The 23,575-nt window shown below is 41.8% G+C and overlaps 1 protein-coding gene across 1 annotated transcript; it reads left to right on the forward strand.

The window, feature by feature from the left end:
- Window positions 1-1,535: 1,535 nt before the first annotated feature.
- On the forward strand, window positions 1,536-3,509 carry LOC110493851 (cytochrome c oxidase subunit 6C-1). The gene is made up of 4 exons (XM_021568369.3): window positions 1,536-1,590; window positions 2,505-2,619; window positions 2,850-2,981; window positions 3,408-3,509. Exons 2-3 carry the CDS (start codon window positions 2,515-2,517, stop codon window positions 2,973-2,975), a joined length of 231 nt encoding a protein of 76 aa, XP_021424044.1. The 5' UTR covers window positions 1,536-1,590; window positions 2,505-2,514; the 3' UTR covers window positions 2,976-2,981; window positions 3,408-3,509.
- The last annotated feature ends 20,066 nt before the right edge of the window (window positions 3,510-23,575 follow it).

Below are 23,575 nucleotides of genomic sequence, written 5' to 3' on the forward strand. Positions count from 1 at the left end.
GTTATACTGAAGTACTGAAATTCCCACAAAAGAACATTGTTTCTTAACATTCTCTGAACAATGAGAACATTACTTTAAATAGAACCATGAAGAAACCTGTAGTAAACTTGATGCTGAAGTACATATGGTTCTCAGTATGTGCTAGCTGGGTATCCTGCACCATTCCCAGAACATTGTGGGAAGGTTATATGCAAAATAACTATAGGATAACCACGCTCTCACCAAGCTCAGAATGTTATGTGCTAGCTGGGTACCTTCGCTGCCACCAGTGTAGTGTCTGAATTAATCTATGAAATGTAATTTAAGGATGGAACTTCACGTTGAAGATTTACAGTACTTGACTCAGTCTACAAAAATAATCACCACTCATTGTTCAACTAGTCTCCACTATCTATACCATAGGCATCAGTGGAGGCTACTGAGGGGAGGACGGCTCATAATAATTGCTGGAATGGAGTTAATGAAATGGTATCTGACATATCAAACGTGATTTCCATGTGGTTGATGCCATTCCATTTACTCCATCTCAGCCATAATTATATGCTGTCCTCACCTCAACAGCCTCCTCTGATAGACATTAAAACCAGTAGTTAAAACCATAGCACTGATGGCGCATGATGCTGGAAGTATTTGAATTTGAAACGTGCCATATTGCTGAATGGGGTTGAATGGCACAAAAAACATCGCTAAGGATCATGGTGAAAGTGGCCGTAACTAGCAAAGGATCATGGTCGATGTAGTTATTTCCACCCTGCCTGAGCGACACATGCAAAAAGCGTGCATGAGGGCGCAAGCCCGTGGTCCTGTGTGACATTTATTTTTATTTTTTCCTGTGTGACTAAATGTAGTAGCCAGAATGGATCACTATTTAAAAAAATATCTCTATTTGTAGCGAACTTTTAAATTATTCACTGTGTGGATCGAACTTGATCATATTTTTTTTTATTGCCCAAAATGCGTGTAATTTTGGGGGGTTGGCCATTCTGACGATAGTAATTTACATATATTTTCTAGGGCAGAACAGGGCTTTTAGCACCGCTAGCAGCAAGAGCTCATGATTTCACTCTCCAGACCAGACACTGGGGGCCTGGTCTATACCAAGGGGCCAGGTTTCCAGTCTAGAAGCACGGTTTAGACTGCACTAGACCAATTCCTTCCATCACCCGTCCCTTTTCCCTTTCCCTTTTGTGCCACAACGTCAAAGATTTTCATAACTAAACCAAGATAGCCTGTCGTTTCCAATGGGAACAGATTAGTCATAGTGGGCAGAACAAGCAAGGAGGTGGGCAGAGCCAAGCACGAGTTAGCCTATTGGCCCGTTCTAGCATACATCTGCATATGTCTGTTTTGGGAACAGATCAAACGTTTCATCAACGAGAACATTTGCAGAATGTAGGCCAAAATCCATCTTCCGGTTCCATCTTCCGACCGACCTCCAGTACAGTAAGTGGCGGTGTATGCGCCTTTCAGTTGGTTGCGATCCGGCAATACAAATTTAAAGAAGAATAAATATTCCATCCGCATAAATCTGAAAGATCAACGCATCAGAGGTGCACTAACACATTTTGGTGAAGGTCGTGAGTGCTTCTTGTAAGTATTTAGTAAATGTGAAACCAAATGCTTTCTATGAAACATGTACAGACAATATATACTTAGTTGTTTAAATGTTATGATTCTCTCCATTACATGGTCAATTTGTAATTGTCGACATTACCCGTTAGCAACAAACTAAGTTTGCTAACCTATCTGTTCAATGTTGTGGGTGTAGTAGTTTTACTGTCAGAATACACGTGTGTATATATACCTAGCCAATTGCAGCTAATTAGTTAATTATGTTGACTTTCTTTTCTTTACAAAGATTAGCGGCCGACAGCGCTCCATCTACCCAATGGCCAGGGTAGAAGGACCTACGTTAGCTAGCTAAGCTAAGGAGCTTGTTAGCATTACATTTTACTTTTGAGTCATGACATTGATAGTTTTAATGGTTCTCTGAAATTGTGACACTAAGTTAGGTAGGTAGGTAGGTCAACTATTGACATAACTAGCTGCCAGTAGTTAACGAAGGTAGCACTTGATTCTGTACCAGCACACACATTGGCTAGACTGATATAGCCCATTAGAAAAAGTATGGCTAGCTATTTCTAAATAGAGGCATTTTACATGCAATATATATGGATCACATTGGCCAATGTCAATAGCATCACCAGCTTCAGATGGAGATATTCAACCATGTTTTTCTGAATGGCCAATCCGATTGGTGTCCTTTCTTTTGAAGGGGAATCTGCTAGCTACCACTTGGGATTGATCCAAATGTGACTTGGATGTTGGTCACGCAGCTAAATGCCTGATTTAATTTTCACCTCACAGCAAATTCATTACAGTCAACTTAAGTGTGACCTGAAGTACAACCAATATATTTCTTGATATAAGGACATTTCTGAAAGCAGCATTGTTGTACTTGAACCCAAGTAAATTATGTGCAATTTCTCTTCTGAACATTCCAGGAGTTCCACAATGTCTCTGGCTAAGCCTGCAATGCGAGGACTCCTTGGGAAGCGTCTGCGGTTCCATTTGCCCATTGCCTTCGCTCTGTCATTGGTGGCTGCAGCAGCTTTCAAGGTCAGCTGACAATCATGTTTTTGTTTAAGGTGGCCCGGGATTTCAGCAAGGTGGCCACCTTAACATTTTCTATGTAGGAAAAGCCCTGGGGAGAGAAGTTTGAAATGGAATGGTTAAAGTCCATCATGGAATTTGTCACATTGAATGGATATCGTCAACAACAGGCATGTTTTTGTATTCATAAGTAAATACTTCCTTCTGATGAGGTAACATTGTCTTTGTCTTCTCAGTATGGTGTAACAGAGCCCAGGAAACAGGCCTATGCTGATTTCTACAAACAATATGACACCACAAAGGAGTTCAACAACATGAGGGACGCTGGCGTTTTTGAAAGTGTCAGGACAACTGGCGAATAAACCCCTGTGAGTATTTTGCAACCAATGAGGCATCCTTTCATATATCTATTAGGCCAGTGTTCTTCACTCCTTGTCCTGGAGGGCTGCAGTGGGTGCAGGCTTTTGTCCCAGCCAGCCCCACATTGGCACACCTTGGTTGTGTTCTGTAGGCACAAATCAGAACATTTGTCAAAATGTTCAACTTGTCCTGTAAGTGTGCAAATGTTTCTAAAATGTTTCAGAACATTGTTGCCTACTGAATAAGCCCTTGAATTTGATAAACAAGGTCTCAACGATTTGTTGAGCCAAGTGTTTTTGGTGCTAACCTTAACAAGGAGGATAAAAGAGTGCTGCAGTGCTCTTGGACCATGAGTGGATGGTTTTATAATAATGTGTCAATGTTATAGCTGCAATACTGCGTTGTGTTATGATCTGTCCCTTTCTGTATTACAGCCGGTGTCCCATTGTGCATTCCTGGTCTGATGTTCCAGCTCTGTGATTTACTCATCGAACACTGCGGTTATGTTCTCGTGAATAAATGATTCTCTATTGGTGCCAGTGCCTCATTATGATTCATCTGTGTTATTGTGATAAACTGTTTTGAAACATTTTTTGATTAATAAGAATGCAACAATGCTTTCATTCCCAAAGAATACCGGGAGTGTGTTCATTACGTCTTGCAACGGAAACCATTTACGAACCAAACCGAAGCAATCAGAAAGATTTAGCAAAAAAAAAATGTTTAGCAACAGAATCGGCATTAAAAAAATTACATTTCAGTTGAAGTCATGCCAGTAAAGTTGTACCATAATAAAACAATCATGACAGCTGTGATTGAAACTAGAACTTTAAATGGTAACAGAATTTGATTGTTTGACATGGTGGGATGTTTTTGTGTTGGGTAAAAACAATTATGTGAGAAATGCTGGTGGAAATGCATTTATGCACAAACATTGAGAACCATGATGTCGAGGTTAAACTTGTAGTCATGCGATAATGTGTGTGTGTGTGGTCCTCACACTAAGACTCAGGGAAACCATGCTGTTTATTATTAAGCTACAGATTAAATATGAATACCTTCCCAGGGTGGTGAGCCTGAAGCACCTTTTCAATAAATATCGAGGGTCTTATTGTGGAGACATTATCGATTCTTGACTGCAGTTTTCAAAAGTAGTCTGCTCATATCTATGATAATCTCATGTAGGCTAGCCTACCCACAATGTGCTCTAGCCAACCGTTTACAGATACAAGTGCCAAGATCAGAGTAGGCCTATTTGCTATTTAATGCAACAGTTTTTGTGACGACAACCAGAGGTAGAGTTGAAAATGCGATGGGAACACATTGAACTTTTAAACATTTCGTACATGAAAACGTAAGTGAAAGTACATGTGTGCAATTCGTCATCACGCACTGCTTTTTATCCACAAGTCTGTTTGGTGGGAAAATGCACATTTTCTTTACATTGGTTTTATAATATTCACATGAAAGTCTGTCGCCAATTGGATGGAAACCAGTTGTGTGATAGTGGATTTCTATAGGTCGTTATCATTAAAATGTCACAAGGTGCTGAGCGTTAGATTTGCCTGGTGTGTGTGAGGGGACACCCAGCTCCAATACAATCATTGACTGCATGCCATTTAAAGGGGAAAACACGTCCTTTAATTTACAGTGTCAAATAACCCGTGAGAATCTTTTTTTGTGAACAAATGTTTAATTTTGGCTGTAAGGTTGGTAGCAACATGGAAAATCGTTGTGGAAATCAGTTGCAACTCAAATCGACAATGCAAAGCTCCGTGGGCTGGCTTGCTAGCTAGCAAGCAAGCGTTGCCACACACAACACCAAAGACAATATCAGCATGTAACGTAGATAGTTGGCTCTAAAATAGCTGAAACAAACTGCACTATCAATGTAGGGGTCTACAATCTCACCATGTTCAACCTGCAGATCAATGTCACTCGAGTTGCACTCTAACATTCGCAACTGCAGATATACTTTTGCGGAGATGGGAAACGTTTCCCATTCTACGTTAATGAAACGTGCTCTCCAAGTTCCGAATGGGAGTCTTTTGGGCGCTAGATCAAAAAACCAACATTAGCCCGAATTTCGTCAAGAAGTACAACATTATAAATATTTTCCGGGATGTGGGATAATTAACTTGTTATCTGTAGTACTGTATAGCTCTGGAATCGTGACATTTACATACGTTCGAGGAAAAATGGGGACGTTTCGCGACATATACACTGACTTTGAGATGGGATTGCGTGACGATTAATTTAGCAACTGCATGACAACGTGAACGCGATTAGGTTGACAGTCTGTATTCCTTTCTATAATATCGCTGGTAACGGCACTGTAGTGTCTTAACACTTAGTACTTATTTATGTAATAAGAAAGACTCTGAATACAAGCAATTGAACTGGAGCTTCACATTTACTCATACTAGTTAGTACCAGAATAACATAGAACAACACTGCGCATGACCAAGGGTGCTCCCGCCTTAAAGGGGACATCAGTAATTAACAGAACATAACATTCCTTCTCTTATACAATCAGAGTTACTTTTACCAAACCACAACTGAAACATTTCCCAGAACTTGTTGTAGTTATTTTGCATCTTTTAATTTGAACTTGAACAGTTTTTGTTTGTTTGTTTATAAGTCTAGTCTGTCTGGTGGACGGTGCCTTCGTTCTGGGTAGCGCCTCGGATTGTCTGGAGGCTCCTGAACATCCTCAGTGTGTGCTTGTTCCATTATAGCTTCTGCTATAGCAGAACCTTCATCAACACGTTCCCTTCTTTCAGCCTGGGGTCTCTTTACTGCCCCACTGTCCTCTACAGTTCCCTGTGTGTCACTCTCAGGATCTCTCTGTGCCTGTTCTCTCTCGATTGTTGTGCTGTTTTCCCTGGAATGCATTTGGTTAATGTGACGCCGCCACATTATGTCTGGGCTCACTTGAACCTGGTAAGTTCTGGGTCCCGTTTGTGTGTGTACGGTCCCTCTTGTCCATTTCCCTCCTCTTCTGTAGTCTCGCACCATCACTTCCTGTCCTGTTTGGAGATGGCGCTCCCGGCCACCGGAGAGCATCTTGCTTGTTTGTTCAACACTTCATTACGCCTGTTTGGCTTTATGATGTCCAGCTGTGTGCGGAGAGGCCTCCCGAACATCAGTGCGGCTGGGCTTTCATTTGTCGTGGCATGTGGGGTGTTTCGGTAGGAGGCCAGGAACTTGGCCAGTTTTGTTTGCAAAGTCCCTTCGTCTCGTTTTGCTGCCCGGAGTCCTTGCTATAGGGTTTGCCCAAAGCGTTCTGCCAACCCATTGGTGGCAGTGTGGTACGGAGCTGAGGTTGAGTGTTTGATTCCATTTACTGACATGAATCTTGTAAACTCGTCACTTACAAAAGCTTGCACGTTTTCACTTACCAGCTGCAGTGGCAAACCGAAGCGTGCAAACTTGTTCTGAGACACTCTATCGTCTGAGCCGAGGTGGAGGAGTCAGTGCAAAACACATCTGGCCATTTGGAATGGGCATCAACTATAACCAGAAACATGTGCTTTTCAAAGGCACCAGCGTAGTCCACATGAATTCTCTGCCATGGCTCTGCGGGCCATTCCCATGGGTGGACTGGGACAGGGGCAGGCATGTGAAGGGTTTCCAAACATCCGTTACAGTTCTTCGCCATGTTTTCTATCTGTTGATCCAGACCTGGCCACCAGAAGTGGCTCCTTGCGAGCAGCTTCATTTTGACAATTCCAACATGACCTTCATTTAATTGCTGCAAAACTAGATGTTGGCATTTCTGGGGTATCATGACTCTCATTACCCACATCAAACATCCTTGGTACGTGGGAATTTTGTTTCTCCGCTGGAAATACGGAGTCAGCTCCTTTCTGCCAGTAGCTGGCCATCCTGACATGGTGTAGGTGTACACTTTTGACAAGGTCACATCTTTCCTTGTCTCCTGTTTGATAACTGTGCTTGTGACTGGTAGGGCCTCGAGCTGAGCGGTATGGAACATGTCCACTGCATCCACCCTCCTTTGTCTTTCTCTTGTACACGGCAGTCTGGAAAATCCATCTGCATTTGTGTGGAGGGATGACGGCTTAAACTCAATGTCATACATATGACTGGCAAGGAACAGGGCATATCGCTGTAACATGGCTGCTGTCATTGCCGGAATGCCTTTCTATGGACTGAAAATGGAAAGCAACGGCTGGTGATCTGTAACCAGTGTGAAACGCTTGCCATATAGGTATGGGTGGAATTTCTTGACACCCCACACTAGTGCCAGTGCTTCTTTGTCGATTTGTGAGTAGTTTTTCTCTGCATCATTCAATGTTCGTGACGCGAATGCAACTGGCCTCTCTGACCCATCTTTCAGTGTGTGTGAAAGGACGGCACCTAAGCCATAAGGGGACGCATCACAAGCCAACTTCACTGGCATTTCAGGGTCGTAATGCATCAGGACCTGTTCAGATGTTATGAGCCGTTTTGCCTCCAAAAATGCATTTTCACACTGTCCTGTCCACCGCCATGTCCTATTCTTTTCCAGGAGCTGACTTAGAGGCTGGAGTACTGCTGAAAGGTTTGGGAGGAATCTTCTGTAGTAATTGATCAGTCCCGTGAAAGATCTCACTTCTGTGATATTTTGTGGTCGTGGTTCCTCAATTTTGTCCTGTGTTTTGTGCAATCCATTGCAGTCAATCTCATGTCCACAGAAGACAATCTTGTCTTTGAAGAACTCACACTTCTTTAAGTTTGCCTGTAGACCATACTCTTTCAGTCTTTTCAGGACCTCTTCCAGGTTAGCCAGGTGCTCTTTGTCGGTGCGTCCTGTTATGATAATGTCATCCAGGATACACTGGGTTCCTGGGATTCCTTGCAAAATCTGGTCAATAGTTCGTTGCCAAATGGCTGGGGCTGATGCAATGCCAAAAACCAGGCGGTTATACCTGTATAGACCTTTGTGTGTGTTTATTGTCAGGTACTGTTTGGAACTCTCTTCAACCGGTAGCTGCAGGTAAGCCTGTTTCAGATCGATTTTACTGAAGTGTTTCCCCCCAGCTAGTGCAGCAAAGATGTCATCCAGGCGTGGTAGGGGGTATTGGTCCACATGCAACATTGAATTCACAGTTACCTTGAAGTCCCCACACATTCTAACAGATCCGTCTTTCTTCACAATAGGAACTATGGGTGTGGCCCATTCGCTTCTGTCCACTTTCGTCAGGATCACTGTATCCTGCAAGCGATCGATTTCCGCTTCCACCTTTGGTCTCAGGGAGTATGGAACAGATCTGGCTTTACAGAATTTGGGGGTTGCATCATCTCTTAGTACAAGTTTTGCTGTGAAGCCTTTTACTGTTCCCATCTGATCACTGAAAACTGTGTTGTTTTTCTTCCGCAAGTGTTCCAGTGTTTGGTCTGTGCCTTTCTCTTTGGACTGGAACGTGTGGAGCATTTTCAAGTCACACCAATTCAGCTTTATTTTTGAAAGCCATTCCCTGCCAAATAATGGGGGGGCAGTTCCAGGCACCACATACAGCTGTAACTGCTGTGTTTGCCCCCCATAATGCACTCTGACCTGCAATGCCCCCATTGGGCTCAATCTCTCTCCTGAGTATGTCTTCAGCAACACATTTGTGTTCTTCAGCTTGATAGCCTTAAAGTGCTCATTGTAGACGGTAGTGGAAATTATAGACACTGCAGATCCTGTGTCCAGCTCCATTTTGAGGGGTTTGCCTTCGATATCTGGTGTCACCCATATTATGCTACTGCTGGGAGAAGTCACTGTGTTTAACTCCATTCTACCAATTAATCGTTCATCTGAATCACTGCCACTGTTCTCTGCTAGTGCATTCACAGACCCTTTAATTGTATCAGTTTTCCTGTTGTGACTGAATTTTGCTTTGCATGCTCTTTGAATGTGCCCCCTTCTACTGCATTTGTAACAAATTTCGTCTTAGAGCAGAGGACTGCCGTTTCAGTGACCATCTCTGTCACACCTGTTGCATTTTTCGGCCACACGGGGGCGCTGTCCACTGCGTGAAAACTTGTGCAGGGAACTTTGTGACAGGTCAGTACTTCTTTTACTTTGCAACTCAAATGCATCTTTAGTCGCGATTTCCATAGCCACAGCAATTTCAACAGCCTTTGCAAATGTGAGCTCTGATTTTGTGAGCAAACGTTTTTGAATTTGTTCATGTTTCAGTCCACAAACAAATCTATCCCTTTAATGTTGTAACAGTTTCTTCAACACTGCTACATACAGTGCCTTGCGAAAGTATTCGGCCCCCTTGAACTTTGCGACCTTTTGCCACATTTCAGGCTTCAAACATAACGATATAAAACTGTATTTTTTTGTGAAGAATTAACAACAAGTGGGACACAATCATGAAGTGGAACGACATTTATTGGATATTTCAAACTTTTTTAACAAATCAAAAACTGAAAAATTGGGCGTGCAAAATTATTCAGCCCCCTTAAGTTAATACTTTGTAGCGCCACCTTTTGCTGCGATTACAGCTGTAAGTCGCTTGGGGTATGTCTCTATCAGTTTTGCACATCGAGAGACTGAATTTGTTTCTCATTCCTCCTTGCAAAACAGCTCGAGCTCAGTAAGGTTGGATGGAGAGCATTTGTGAACAGCAGTTTTCAGGTCTTTCCACAGATTCTCGATTGGATTCAGGTCTGGACAGGTCTGGATTTTTGAACCATTCCATTGTAGATTTTGCTTTATGTTTTGGATCATTGTCTTGTTGGAAGACAAATCTCCATCCCAGTCTCAAGTCTTTTGCAGACTCCATCAGGTTTTCTTCCAGAATGGTCCTGTATTTGGCTCCATCCATCTTCCCATCAATTTTAACCATCTTCCCTGTCCCTGCTGAAGAAAAGCAGGCCCAAACCATGATGCTGCCACCACCATGTTTGACAGTGGGGATGGTGTGTTCAGCTGTGTTGCTTTTACGCCAAACATAACGTTTTGCATTGTTGCCAAAAAGTTCAATTTTGGTTTCATCTGACCAGAGCACCTTCTTCCACATGTTTGGTGTGTCTCCCAGGTGGCTTGTGGCAAACTTTAAACGACACTTTTTATGGATATCTTTAAGAAATGTCTTTCTTCTTGCCACTCTTCCATAAAGGCCAGATTTGTGCAATATACGACTGACTTTGTCCTATGGACAGAGTCTCCCACCTCAGCTGTAGATCTCTGCAGTTCATCCAGAGTGATCATGGGCCTCTTGGCTGCATCTCTGATCAGTTTTCTCCTTGTATGAGCTGAAAGTTTAGAGGGACGGCCAGGTCTTGGTAGATTTGCAGTGGTCTGATACTCCTTCCATTTCAATATTATCGCTTGCACAGTGCTCCTTGGGATGTTTAAAGCTTGGGAAATATTTTTGTATCCAAATCCGGCTTTAAACTTCTTCACAACAGTATCTCGGACCTGCCTGGTGTGTTCCTTGTTCTTCATGATGCTCTCTGCGCTTTTAACGGACCTCTGAGACTATCACAGTGCAGGTGCATTTATACGGAGACTTGATTACACACAGGTGGATTGTATTTATCATCATTAGTCATTTAGGTCAACATTGGATCATTCAGAGATCCTCACTGAACTTCTGGAGAGAGTTTGCTGCACTGAAAGTAAAGGGGCTGAATAATTTTGCACGCCCAATTTTTCAGTTTTTCATTTGTTAAAAAAGTTTGAAATATCCAATAAATGTCGTTCCACTTCATGATTGTGTCCCACTTGTTGTTGATTCTTCACAAAAAAATACAGTTTTATAACTTTATGTTTGAAGCCTGAAATGTGGCAAAAGGTCGCAAAGTTCAAGGGGGCCGAATACTTTCGCAAGGCACTGTACATGAAAACATGCAATGACCCAGCGATTCGATAGAACATCACTCGGAGATGCACAACAACAGTATAACATTCAAAACGGATGAACCATTCCTTTAAGGGATTGTTAAAGCTGCAATATGTAACCTTTTGGGGGACACCACCATATTCACATATTTATAAAATAAGTTATAGATCTGTCACTTATTGAAAGCAAGTCTAAGGAGAGGTAGTTCTGATCTATATGCGATATTTCTATTCTTTCCGTTGTTAAATTTCGTTTTTGCCTCTTGCTTTCTGTTTTGTGCACCAGTTTAAAAGAGCTGAAAAAAACTATATTTTTGGTTATGGAAAGTATATTTCACAGCGTTTAGGTGGTATGATTATCTGCTGATTTGGTCACAATCTGAAAGTAGGCGAACTATTAGAATTTTAGCAACCAGGAAATTGAGCGATTTCTACATAGTGCATCTTTAAATAAATGTGAATTATTTGGTTGTAATATCATCACATCTAGAAGAGCATTGTCAGAACTACACATTTCCGATTATTCCATGGAAAACCATAACACACATTTAGCTCAATTAGAGTTATACAGCAAGTAACTGCATGCTTTTCATGATCAGTAAACATCAATTGATCATGTAATTTCAGATATGTGAGGGTTGCCTCACAATATCTCTCAATATTGGCCACCGTTAATTTGATACTTCAGTGATATAAACGCAACATGCAACAATTTCATTGTTTTTACTGAGTTGCAGTTCATATGAGTCATTTGAAATAAATACATTAGGCCCTAATCTATGGATTTCACATGACTGGGTATACAGTTAATTTAAAAAATGGACCTCACAATGGGCCCCAGGATCTCACCACAGTATTTTTGTGCATTCAACCTGCCATCGATAAAATGAAATTGTGTTTGTTGTCTGTAGCTTATGCCTGCTAATACTATATCCCCACCACCATCATGGGGCACATCAGCAAACTGCTCGCCCACACGACGCCATACATGTGGTTTGTGGTTGTGAGGCTGGTTGAACCTACAAAAAAATTCTCTAAAATGACATTGGTGGCTTATGGTAGAGAAATTAACATTTAATTCTCTGGCAACAGACATTCCTGCAGTCAGCATGCCAATTGCACGCTCCCTCAAAACTTGAGACATCTGTGGCATTGTATTGAGTGACAACTACACATAGAGTGGCCCTTTATTGTCCCCAGCACAAGGTGCACCTGTGTAATTACCATGCTGTTTCGTCAGCTTCTTGATATTCCACACCTGTTAAATGGATGGAATATCTTGGCATAGGAGAAATGCTCACTAATAGGGATGTAAAACAATATGTGCCCAGAATTTCAGAGAAATAATGTTTTTGTGCGTATGGAACATTTCTGGGATCTTTTATTTCAGCTCATGAAAGATGGGACCAACACTTTATATTTTTGTTCAGTGTACAGTGCCTTGCGAAAGTATTCGGCCCCCTTGAACTTTGCGACCTTTTGCCACATTTCAGGCTTCAAACATAAAGATATAAAACTGTATTTTTTTGTGAAGAATCAACAACAAGTGGGACACAATCATGAAGTGGAACGACAATTTATTGGATATTTCAAACTTTTTTAACAAATCAAAAACTGAAAAATTGGGCGTGCAAAATTATTCAGCCCCTTTACTTTCAGTGCAGCAAACTCTCTCCAGAAGTTCAGTGAGGATCTCTGAATGATCCAATGTTGACCTAAATGACTAATGATAATAAATACAATCCACCTGTGTGTAATCAAGTCTCCGTATAAATGCACCTGCACTGTGATAGTCTCAGAGGTCCGTTAAAAGCGCAGAGAGCATCATGAAGAACAAGGAACACACCAGGCAGGTCCGAGATACTGTTGTGAAGAAGTTTAAAGCCGGATTTGGATACAAAAAGATTTACCAAGCTTTAAACATCCCAAGAAGCACTGTGCAAGCGATAATATTGAAATGGAAGGAGTATCAGACCACTGCAAATCTACCAAGACCTGGCCGTCCCTCTAAACTTTCAGCTCATACAAGGAGAAGATTGATCAGAGATGCAGCCAAGAGGCCCATGATCACTCTGGATGAACTGCAGAGATCTACAGCTGAGGTGGGAGACTCTGTCCATAGGACAACAATCAGTCGTATATTGCACAAATCTGGCCTTTATGGAAGAGTGGCAAAAAGAAAGCAATTTCTTAAAGATATCCATAAAAAGTGTTGTTTAAAGTTTGCCACAAGCCACCTGGGAGACACACCAAACATGTGGAAGAAGGTGCTCTGGTCAGATGAAACCAAAATATAACTTTTTGGCAACAATGCAAAACGTTATGTTTGGCGTAAAAGCAACACAGCTCATCACCCTGAACACACCATCCCCACTGTCAAACATGGTGGTGGCAGCATCATGGTTTGGGCCTGCTTTTCTTCAGGAGGGACAGGGAAGATGGTTAAAATTGATTGGAAGATGGATGGAGCCAAATGCAGGACCATTCTGGAAGAAAACCTGATGGAGTCTGCAAAAGACCTGAGACTGGGACGGAGATTTGTCTTCCAACAAGACAATTATCCAAAACATAAAGCAAAATCTACAATGGAATGGTTCAAAAATAAACATATCCAGGTGTTAGAATGGCCAAGTCAAAGTCCAGACCTGAATCCAATCGAGAATCTGTGGAAAGAACTGAAAACTGCTGTTCACAAATGCTCTCCGTCCAACCTCACTGAGCTCAAGCTGTTTTGCAAGGAGGAATGGGAAAAAATGTTAGTCTCTCGATGTGCAAAACTGATAGAGACATACCCCAACGACTTACAGCTGTAATCGCAGCAAAAGGTGGCGCTACAAAGTATTAACTTAAGGGGGCTGAATAATTTTGCACGCCCAATTTTTCAGTTTTTGATTTGTTAAAAAAGTTTGAAATATCCAATAAATGTCGTTCCACTTCATGACTGTGTCCCACTTGTTGTTGATTCTTCACAAAAAAATACAGTTTTATATCTTTATGTTTGAAGCCTGAAATGTGGCAAAAGGTCGCAAAGTTCAAGGGGGCCGAATACTTTCGCAAGGCACTGTATATGTGCCTTACAGGTTTGAGCGGTTTAGGTTAATTTCCCGTTCTTTGTGGGCTCTGCCTGTCAAGCAGAAGGGTGCATTTGCCGATGTACTGTCAGCTGATGTTAACTTTGCAAGCTACCGGTAGAAACTTTGTACAGTTGTCCAAACATAGTGGTAAGAAGACCGAATATTCAACCAACATAAGCCTGCCTAGTGACGTTAGCTAACCTTATCCCCTTTTTAACATTGTTTTTAAGATTGTTTAATTACGATGGCTGCTGACAGACATGATAAACTACATTGATTGATGAATAACAGATTTGCTAGCTAATAACAGCTAATAACATATTTGGTTTTTTATTAGGATCCCCGTTAGGTGTTGCAAAAGCAGCAGCTACTCTTCCTGAGGTCCACACAAAATATGAAACATGACATAATACAGAACATTAGTAGACAAGAACAGCTCAAGGTCAGAACTATATACATTTTTTTAAAGGCACACGTAGCCGATATATCAATGCATACACACAAACCATCTAGGTCAAATAGGGGAGAAGTGTTGAGTCGAGGTGTTGCTTTATTTGTTTTTTTGAAACCAGGTTTGTTGTTTATTTGAGCAATGTGAGGATGGAAGGAAGTTTCATGCAATAAGGGCTCTATATAATACTGTATGCTTTCTTGAATTTGTTTTGGATTTGGGCACTGTGAAAAGACACCTGGTGGCATGTCTGGTGGGGTAAGTGTGTGTGTCTGAGCTGTGTGTAAGTTGACTATGCAAACAATGTGGGATTTCCAACACATTAATGTTTCTTATAAAAAGAAGAAGTGATGCAGTCAGTCTCTCCTCGACTCTTAGCCAAGAGAGACTGGCATGCATAGTATTTGTATCAACCCTCTGATTTACAATGAAGAGCAAAACGTGCCACTCTGTTCTGGGCCAGCTGCAGCTGAACTAGGTCTTTCTTGCAGCATGGACCACACGACTGGACAACAATCAAGATTAGACAAAACTAGAGCCTGCAGATCTTGGTTTTTGGAGTGTGGTGTCAAAAAAGCAGAGCATCTCTTTATTACGGACAGACCTCTCCCCATCTTTACAACCATTGAATCTACAGTTGAAGTTGGAAGTTTACATACATCTTAGCCAAATAAGAAAAAGGGAGAGAAAAAAGAAGCCATATCTCAGACTGGCCAATAAAAATAAAATATTAAGATGGGCAAAATAACACAGACACTGGACAGAGATATAGCTTTTTCTTTGCAACTTTGCAAGCTTAAAAGGGCGTGAACAATGCTGAATGGGTGTAGACAAAGAAAAGCTCTCCAGTAGACGCTGCACACGTCCTCAACTGGCAGCTTCATTAAATGGTACCTGCAAAACACCAGTCTCAACATCAACAGTGAAGAGGCGACTCTGGGATGCTGGCCTTCTAGACAGAGTTCCTCTGTCCAGTGTCTGGACAACTTAATATTTTATTTTATTGGTGAGATATAGCCATATCTCAGACTCACCAATAAAATAAAATATTAAGATGTCCAGACACTGGACAGAGGAACTCTGCCTAGAAGGCCAGCATCCCAGAGTCGCCTCTTCACTGTTGACGTTGAGACTAGTGTTTAGTGGGTACTATTTAATGAAGCTGCCAGTTGAGGACTTGCGACACTAATGTACTTGTCCTCTGGCTCAGTTGTGCACCGGGGCCTCCCACTCCTCTTTCTATTCTGGTTAGAGCTGTTCTGTGAAGGGAGTAGTACACAGCGCTGTACGAGATCTTCAGTTTCTTGGCAATTTCTCGCAATGAATGGCCTTCATTTCTCAGAACAAGAATAGACTGATGAGTTTCAGGCCATTTTGAGCCTGTAATCGAACCCACAAATGCTGATGCTCCAGATACTCAACTAGTTTAAAGAAGGCCAGTTGTATTGCTTCTTTAATCAGGACAACAGTTTTCAGTTGTGCTAACATAATTGCAAAAGGGTTTTCTAATGATCAATTAGCCTTTTAAAATGATTAACTTGGATTATCTAACACAACGTGCCATTGGAACACAGGAGTGATGGTTGCTGATAACGGGCCTCTGTACTCCTATGTAGATATTCCATAAAAAATCAGCCGTTTCTAGCTACAATAGTCATTTACAACATTAGCAATGTCTACACTGTCTGATCAATTTGATGTTATTTTAATGGACAAAAATGTTGCTTTTCTTTCAAAAACAAGGACATTTTCCAAGTGACCCCATACTTTTGAACGGTAGTGTAAGTTTTTTCGTCAGCAAACTATGATCGATAATGTCAAAAGCCGCACAAACGTCTAACAAAACAGTCAATCATAAGTCATTTGTGTAAGTGCCGTGCTTGTTGAATGTCTTTCCCTATGTAACAGTATAACTTTAGTCCGTCCCCTCGCCCATACCCGGGACCCTCTGCACACATCAACAACATTCACCCACGAAGCATCGCTACCCATCGCTCCACAAAAGCCACGGCCCTTGCAGAGCAAGGGGAACCACTACTTCAAGGTCTCAGAGCAAGTGACGTCACCGATTGAAACACTATTTAGCGAGCACCACCGCTAACTAGCTAGCCGTTTCACATCCGTTACACTATAAGCATGCTAAAAGCCTGTTGTTAATTTGTTTACAGTAAAATAACATTGTATCTGGTCAAACAAAAAAAAATTCAAAAAGTTTACTAAGGGTTGGTGACAGGCTGATTGGTGTCTGAGAAATTCTATAGGAAGAGAGAGACTGCAGATTCTTTCAAACAACAATTTTATAAGATTAGTAAAAATGAAGCAATCAACCATAACCAAGAAGGGCTTAACAGCTTAACAAACATAGCCGGGTCTCTGCTTTAATAGTGAAAATACAACCCCTTTCTGTGTACATGGCAGTCAGCAGATAGTGTGTAAAAGGTATTAGTTGTCTGTGCAGACTTTAAGATAGCACAAGGTTGATAGCCCGAGGGCTCAACCGTCTAACTGCATCCACAACATCAAACACTATATTGTACCCCTTTCTGCAAGGTTCCATACTTGTGACTTTCTGTAGAAAAGGGATGTCACATGCTACGGTTTCACCCAAACGGCTTTTAGCTGTAAGCCCAGTCTTATGACTAAGTCACACCAAGACAAGTTTGATTCAGGTTAGAAAAAACACTAGCATATAACGTAAAAGAGTATTCTTTAAGCAGTAAAACACAGGAGAGCATGACTAATTCTGTAATTTTCCATTGCATAACCTCCCTTTTGATACTAAGTCTCAACCTAATAGAAAATGACTTAGTTTCAAAACTTTCACATAATGCAATTCATATGACATACGCTATTATCCTCAGTAATCTTTCATCCAAGTTGTCAGACTCCGGTGGCTTGTCATTGTAGATAGACCAATAAAAATTAACCTCTTCCACACTCACTTTACGGAATTCAAAATTACACTTATCTTTCATAATTTGATCAGTTATACATTGATTTGTTGTGCCAGCATTTTCTGCTGGCATGTCATGCCTTAGTTTGCTAATCTAAAATTATTAAAGTAATATGCGATTTCAGTGAGTTTTGGGATGAACGAGCCACCTAATTCAATTAATTTTGGATCTGAGTTTTCCTTTTTGCCCAACATTTTAAGGTGCTCCAAAGCTTTTTTACTATCAATCTTTATAAAATGTCTCTTTGTTTCATAGTATAGTTTATTATTTCTATTCCGTTTAGTCACATAATTTCTCAATTTGCAGTATGCTTGCCAATCTTTTGTGCAGTCAGACTTATTTACCATTCCTTTTGCCGCTCAACCATACAATTTTTAAATTCCTCATCCATTCACAGGGATTTAACAGTTTTTACAGTCATTTTCTTAATGGGTGCATGCTTATTAGTAACTGGAATAAGCAATGTCTTAAATATGTCAAGTGCAGCTCATCAATACTCATCAATACACACCACAGAACAACAAATATTCTTTACATCAACAACATAGAAGTCACTACAAAACTTTGTATTACCTCTTGTACACTACATTAGGCCCAGCCTTTGGAACTTCGGTTTTCCTAGATATGCCTGCTATATTGTGATCACTACATCTGATGGATTTGGATACTGTTTTAAAGCAAATTTCTGCAGCATTAGTAAAGATGTGATCAATACATGTCGATGATTTCATTCCTGTGCTGTTTGTAACTACCCTGGTAGTTACTACGCAGACACTAGTTGCCGTTTGCAGCTCACACAATTTGTGGAACCTTTCACGGGCCCACAAGAAGCAGGATAGCGTACGCCCGCAGCTCCCAGCGATAGGTCCAGTCCTCCCACAGCAGGCAGAGCCCCGTCAGACCCAGAGAGAGGGAAAGGAGCCAAACTCAAAGACAAAGTCGCTGTTAGAGTCAGCACAGCTGTCGCAGACACAGGCAGTCCAAGTAAAGAAGGCACTGGTAGATTAGGCACCAGGGGAGCAAAGTTATTCTTCATGTCGATTTGCTCCAGACCTCTCTGACACTCTACTCCATTTAGCAGGATGCCACTGCCTTCGGTTTCCACGACTTGTGACATGGGACCAGCACTGATTGGAACAATCCTCTTACTGTTCTCCGTCTACTCCACTAGAAGATGGAGGAGGAGAAGCAGATGGAGCCGACTTCCTTGGCAGACAAGTTCCAGGTAGCATAGGCCACCCGGATAGGGACAGATGACAAGAAGGGGATACATCCATCAAGCTCAAGCAACGTCCAGCCACAGGAGTTGAGAACGTTCCAGTTTGCGTTTTCCCCATAAGTTCACGCAGAATTGACTTTTGCTTGCTAAGGATAGCATCCTCACTCCTGTAATCCTCCGCAAGCAAACAATTGGCGCATTGGAACTCAATTAGCACATTGGAACACAATATTGTCCCGGACAAGAGTGTAAATTTTGATTTTTTATTTAACCCAGTAAATTGACTGAGAACACATTCTTAATTACAGTTACAACCTCGGGAATAGTTAAAGGGGAACTGAGCCAATTGTAAGCTGGGGATGATTACAATTGGCTCATTCATTCAGGTGATGGTATGAGGGCCAGATTGAGAATTTAGCCAGGACACCGGGGTTAACACCCCTACTCTTACAATAAGTGTCATGGGATCTTTAGTGACCACAGAGAGTGATGACACCCATTTAACGTCCCATCCGAATGCCGGCACCATACACAGGGCAATGTCCCCGATCACTGCCCTGGGGAATTGGGATATATATTTAGACCAGAGGAAGGGTGTCTCCTACTGGCCCTCCAACACCACTTCCAGCAGCATCTAGTCTCCCGTCCATGGACTGACCGGGACCAACCTTGCTAAGGTTCAGAAGCAAGCCAGCAGTGGGATGCAGGGTGGTATGCTGCTGGCAATAAACATAGCTTCCACAGCACTGTGTAGTTCATTAGTTGTGGTCAGTAGTTGTGTGTTCGTGGTCAGTAGTTGTGTTCAGTGGCGGTCAGTAGTTGTGGTCAATAGATTTGTGGTTGTGGTAAGTAGTCGTGGTTTAGTAATTGTATTAATTTGTTGTTTGGTTTAGTTCATTAACTGTGGTCGGTAGTTGTGGTCAGCAGTTGTATGGTTGTGGTCATTAGTTGTGTGGTTCAATAGTTGTGTGGTCAGTAGTTTTGTGGTCCGTAGTTGTGTGGTTGTGGTCAGTAGTTGTGGTCAGTAATTGTGTGTTTGTGATCAGAGTTGTGGTCAGTAGTTGTAGTAAGTATTTGTGGTTTAGTAGTTGTGTTCAGTAACTGTGGTTATGGTCAGTAGCTGTAGTCAGTAGTTGTGGTTAGTAGTTGTTGGCAGTAGTTTTGTGGTTGTGGTCAGTAGTTGTGGGGTTGTGGTCATCAGTTCTGTGGTTGCGGTCATTAGTTGTGTGCATCAGTAGTTGTGTGGTCAGTAGTTGTGTGGTTGTGGTTAGTAGTTCTGGTGAGTAGTAGTTGACATAAATAGTTGTGGTTGTGGTCATTAGTTGTGTAGTTCAGCTGTTGTGTGATCAGTAGTTGTGTAGTTGTGGTCAGTACTCATCAGTAGTGTTGGTAAGTAGGTGTGTGGTCAGTAGGTAAGGTCAATAGTTGTGAATATATGCAGATTAACCTGTAACTCCACCGATACAAAAACATATGAAAACATGAGCACATTACCTTGATGCTTTCACTGCTAAATCTAACAAGCCCCTACAACAGATGATCAACCGCAATTCACTATGGATATTAGATCCAACGTGGATCCAGGCACAACTGTCCTCTCTGGTGTAACGAATGAGACACCAAAATATTCTGGACATTCGTCACAACACCTTTGTTCCAGCACCATGGGCTGTTGATGCATTACATGCGGTATCACAACAGCTGTTTGTCACTTGACTGTCATTCGGAAAATTCCTTCCTGGATCAGATGAGGATGTGTGGAAATCACAGAGTAACTAATCAGCTGGACACCAAATGCGCATCCATTAGTATTATACATAATTATTGAAGAACCACGTTTAATGGCAGTATTGATTTAGGTTTTAACCATCAAGGTAAGGTGACTCTTTTGGTTAGAAGTAATCAATTTTGCCATCACATTTATTATTTTGGATTTATGTGCCCATGAAAACTGTTTTCACCGCATAACATAAGGAGACATGAATATTATAGTTACACTATATTATACACTGCTCAAAAAAAATAGAGGGAACACTTAAACAACACAATGTAACTCCAAGTCAATCACACTTCTGTGAAATCAAACTGTCCACTTAGGAAGCAACAGTGATTGACAATACATTTCACATGCTGTTGTGCAAATAGAATAGACAACAGGTGGAAATTATAGGCAATTAGCAAGACACCCCCAATAAAGGAGTGGTTCTGCAGGTGGTGACCACAGACCACTTCTCAGTTCCTATGCTTCCTGGCTGATGTTTTGGTCACTTTTGAATGCTGGCGGTGCTTTCACTCTAGTGGTAGCATGAGACGGAGTCTACAACCCACACAAGTGGCTCAGGTAGTGCAGCTCATCCAGGATGGCATATCAATGCGAGCTGTGGCAAGAAGGTTAGCTGTGTCTGTCAGCGTAGTGTCCAGAGCACGGAGGCGCAACCAGGAGACAGGCCAGTACATCAGGAGATGTGGAGGAGGCCCTAGGAGGGCAACAACCCAGCAGCAGGACCGCTACCTCCGCCTTTGTGCAAGGAGGAGCAGGAGGAGCACTGCCAGAGCCCTGCAAAATTACCTCCAGCAGGCCACAAATCTGCATGTGTCTGCTCAAATGGTCAGAAACAGACTCCATGAGGATGGTATGAGGGCCCGACGTCCACAGGTGGGGGTTGTGCTTACAGCCCAACACCGTGCAGGACGTTTGGCATTTGCCAGAGAACACCAAGATTGGCAAATTCGCCACTGGCGCCCTGTGCTCTTCACAGATGAAAGCAGGTTCACACTGAGCACATGTGACAGACGTGACAGTCTGGAGACACCGTGGAGAACGTTCTGCTGCCTGCAACATCCTCCAGTATGACCGGTTTGGCGGTGGGTCAGTCATGGTGTGGGGTGGCATTTCAGCCCTCCATGTGCTCGCCAGAGGTAGCCTGACTGCCATTAGGTACCGAGATGAGATCCTCAGACCCCTTGTGAGACCATATGCTGGTGCGGTTGGCCCTGGGTTCCTCCTAATGCAAGACAATGCTAGACCTCATGTGGCTGGAGTGTGTCAGCAGGTCCTGCAAGAGGAAGGCATTGATGCTATGGACTGGCCCTCCCGTTCCCCAGACCTGAATCCAATTGAGCACATCTGGGACATCATGTCTCGCTCCATCCACCAACGCCACGTTGCACCACAGACTGTCCAAGAGTTGGCGGATGCTTTAGTCCAGGTCTGGGAGGAGATCCCTCAGGAGACCGTTTTAGGGAGGTCATACAGGCACATGGAGGGCACACACACTACTGAGCCTCATTTTGACTTGTTTTAAGGACATTACAAGTTGGATCAGCCTGTAGTGTGGTTTTCCACATTAATTTTGAGTGTGAAATCCAGACCTCAATGGGTTGATAAATTTGATTTCCATTTATAATTTTGATTGATTTTGTTGTCAGCACATTAAACTATGTAAAGAAAAAAGTATTTAATAAGAATATTTAATTAATTCAGATCTAGGATGTGTTTTTTTAGTGTTCCCTTTATTTTTTTGAGCAGTGTAGTTATATTTTCTGAGATCGCAATAGAAAAAACTTTCAGACAGCTAGATCCAGGATTCTTACAGGGTTCAAGTTCAATGTCTAATTTAACTGATTAATGCTTAATATATGATATAACAACAACTTACACTGCCATAAATGCAAGGACAGAAAAGTACTGTTTTATGTCACACAATTTAAAGGGTTAAACATCGGTTTTAAATACATTTTTATTGAAAATAGCTATGATTCCCCCTTACATCCTAATGGAACGACATGAAAAAAATTGTCTGATTCTTATTAATGACTTATCAACAGTTGTAACAAGTTGTCCAGTGTAGGAAATCCTCACGGGTACCCTAGTTTATAGAAAGACCCAAGTGCAAGAAGGGCCTTTTCATGTTGCGGGTTTGAGGAGTTCTTAATTCTTCAACACATGAAACAGTTTAGGGGGACCACAGCCAGTTGGCCTCCTCTCACACATGTTTGTCTTGCTAATGACGAAAGGAAGAAAGGCACGTCTCTATTCCCTCCAGACAATCAGTTCCTCCAGACAATCTAGTTCCTAGAGAGCCTACACCGGTAGCACTTTCTAATAACTCCACGTAATAAACCATTCATAACGGATTTGTACATTGTTTTTTTTTATGTATACCTGTGTGTTGTGGCAGCCTGTACTTTGTACTTTGTTTGTGGTACTTTGTGCTACCTTACTTGTTTTGGGCATTTGGTTTTGGTGACTCTGTTGCGTTCTTGTCTTACTATTTGCCTCAGTAAAGTGCTTCGTGTTCACTCAACTCTGCTCTCCTGCGACCTGACTTCCATGCACCAGCTACACCCACCATTAACAGTCTTGCGTGGCCTAATCGAGTGTGGGCTATTTATACTTTACAAATACTTTAGAAAATGTTTTGCATTTTGTAATTTCTCACAAAAAGATGGGCATGCCATTGGTAGACATTGTCTCCTAGAACACATCAATAAGCATGCAATACAAAGGATGTTTAAATATATTAAACATTTTATTCCAAAACAGTCAAACTGTTGGAATAGTGTGATGTGTAACTTCAGACAAACTCTAGGCTGAGTAAAATACCGTTTTTCACCCGAACATTAGTGTTTCTTGGCAGTGACATCTCTGTCAAAACCAAAGTGTGGATTGCAGTCACTAATTAGACAAATTTACAGACTGCTTACGAGGTAAGGAAACAAATATCTGAGCACATCATTTCGCTGAACTATCCCATTATACTTAAAGAGTTACTACCTTTAAAGGTTCAGTAAAAGTGCAGCTTAATAAAGCCACGTGTGAAAAATGTCTGAAGCACTGGAATCATTTAAAGGTTATAATTTAAATCTAATATTTATACCTCAATCACTTATCAGTAGTAATGAAGGAATAAAAATCCACTAGAGGAAAACTTTCCGGCCCAGCCAGCTATTGTGTGTAGGCTACATTTCCCTGTTTTATAATTTGTTTGCATTCACAAGGTTAGCAAAACCTTCACATTTAAACTCTTCCGCAGGTCCTTGCAACAGTGGTTTTACAGT

Source organism: Oncorhynchus mykiss, chromosome 17 (genome assembly GCF_057628025.1).
Source record: "Oncorhynchus mykiss isolate SJ-2025 chromosome 17, ASM5762802v1, whole genome shotgun sequence".
Lineage (NCBI taxonomy): Eukaryota > Metazoa > Chordata > Actinopteri > Salmoniformes > Salmonidae > Oncorhynchus > Oncorhynchus mykiss.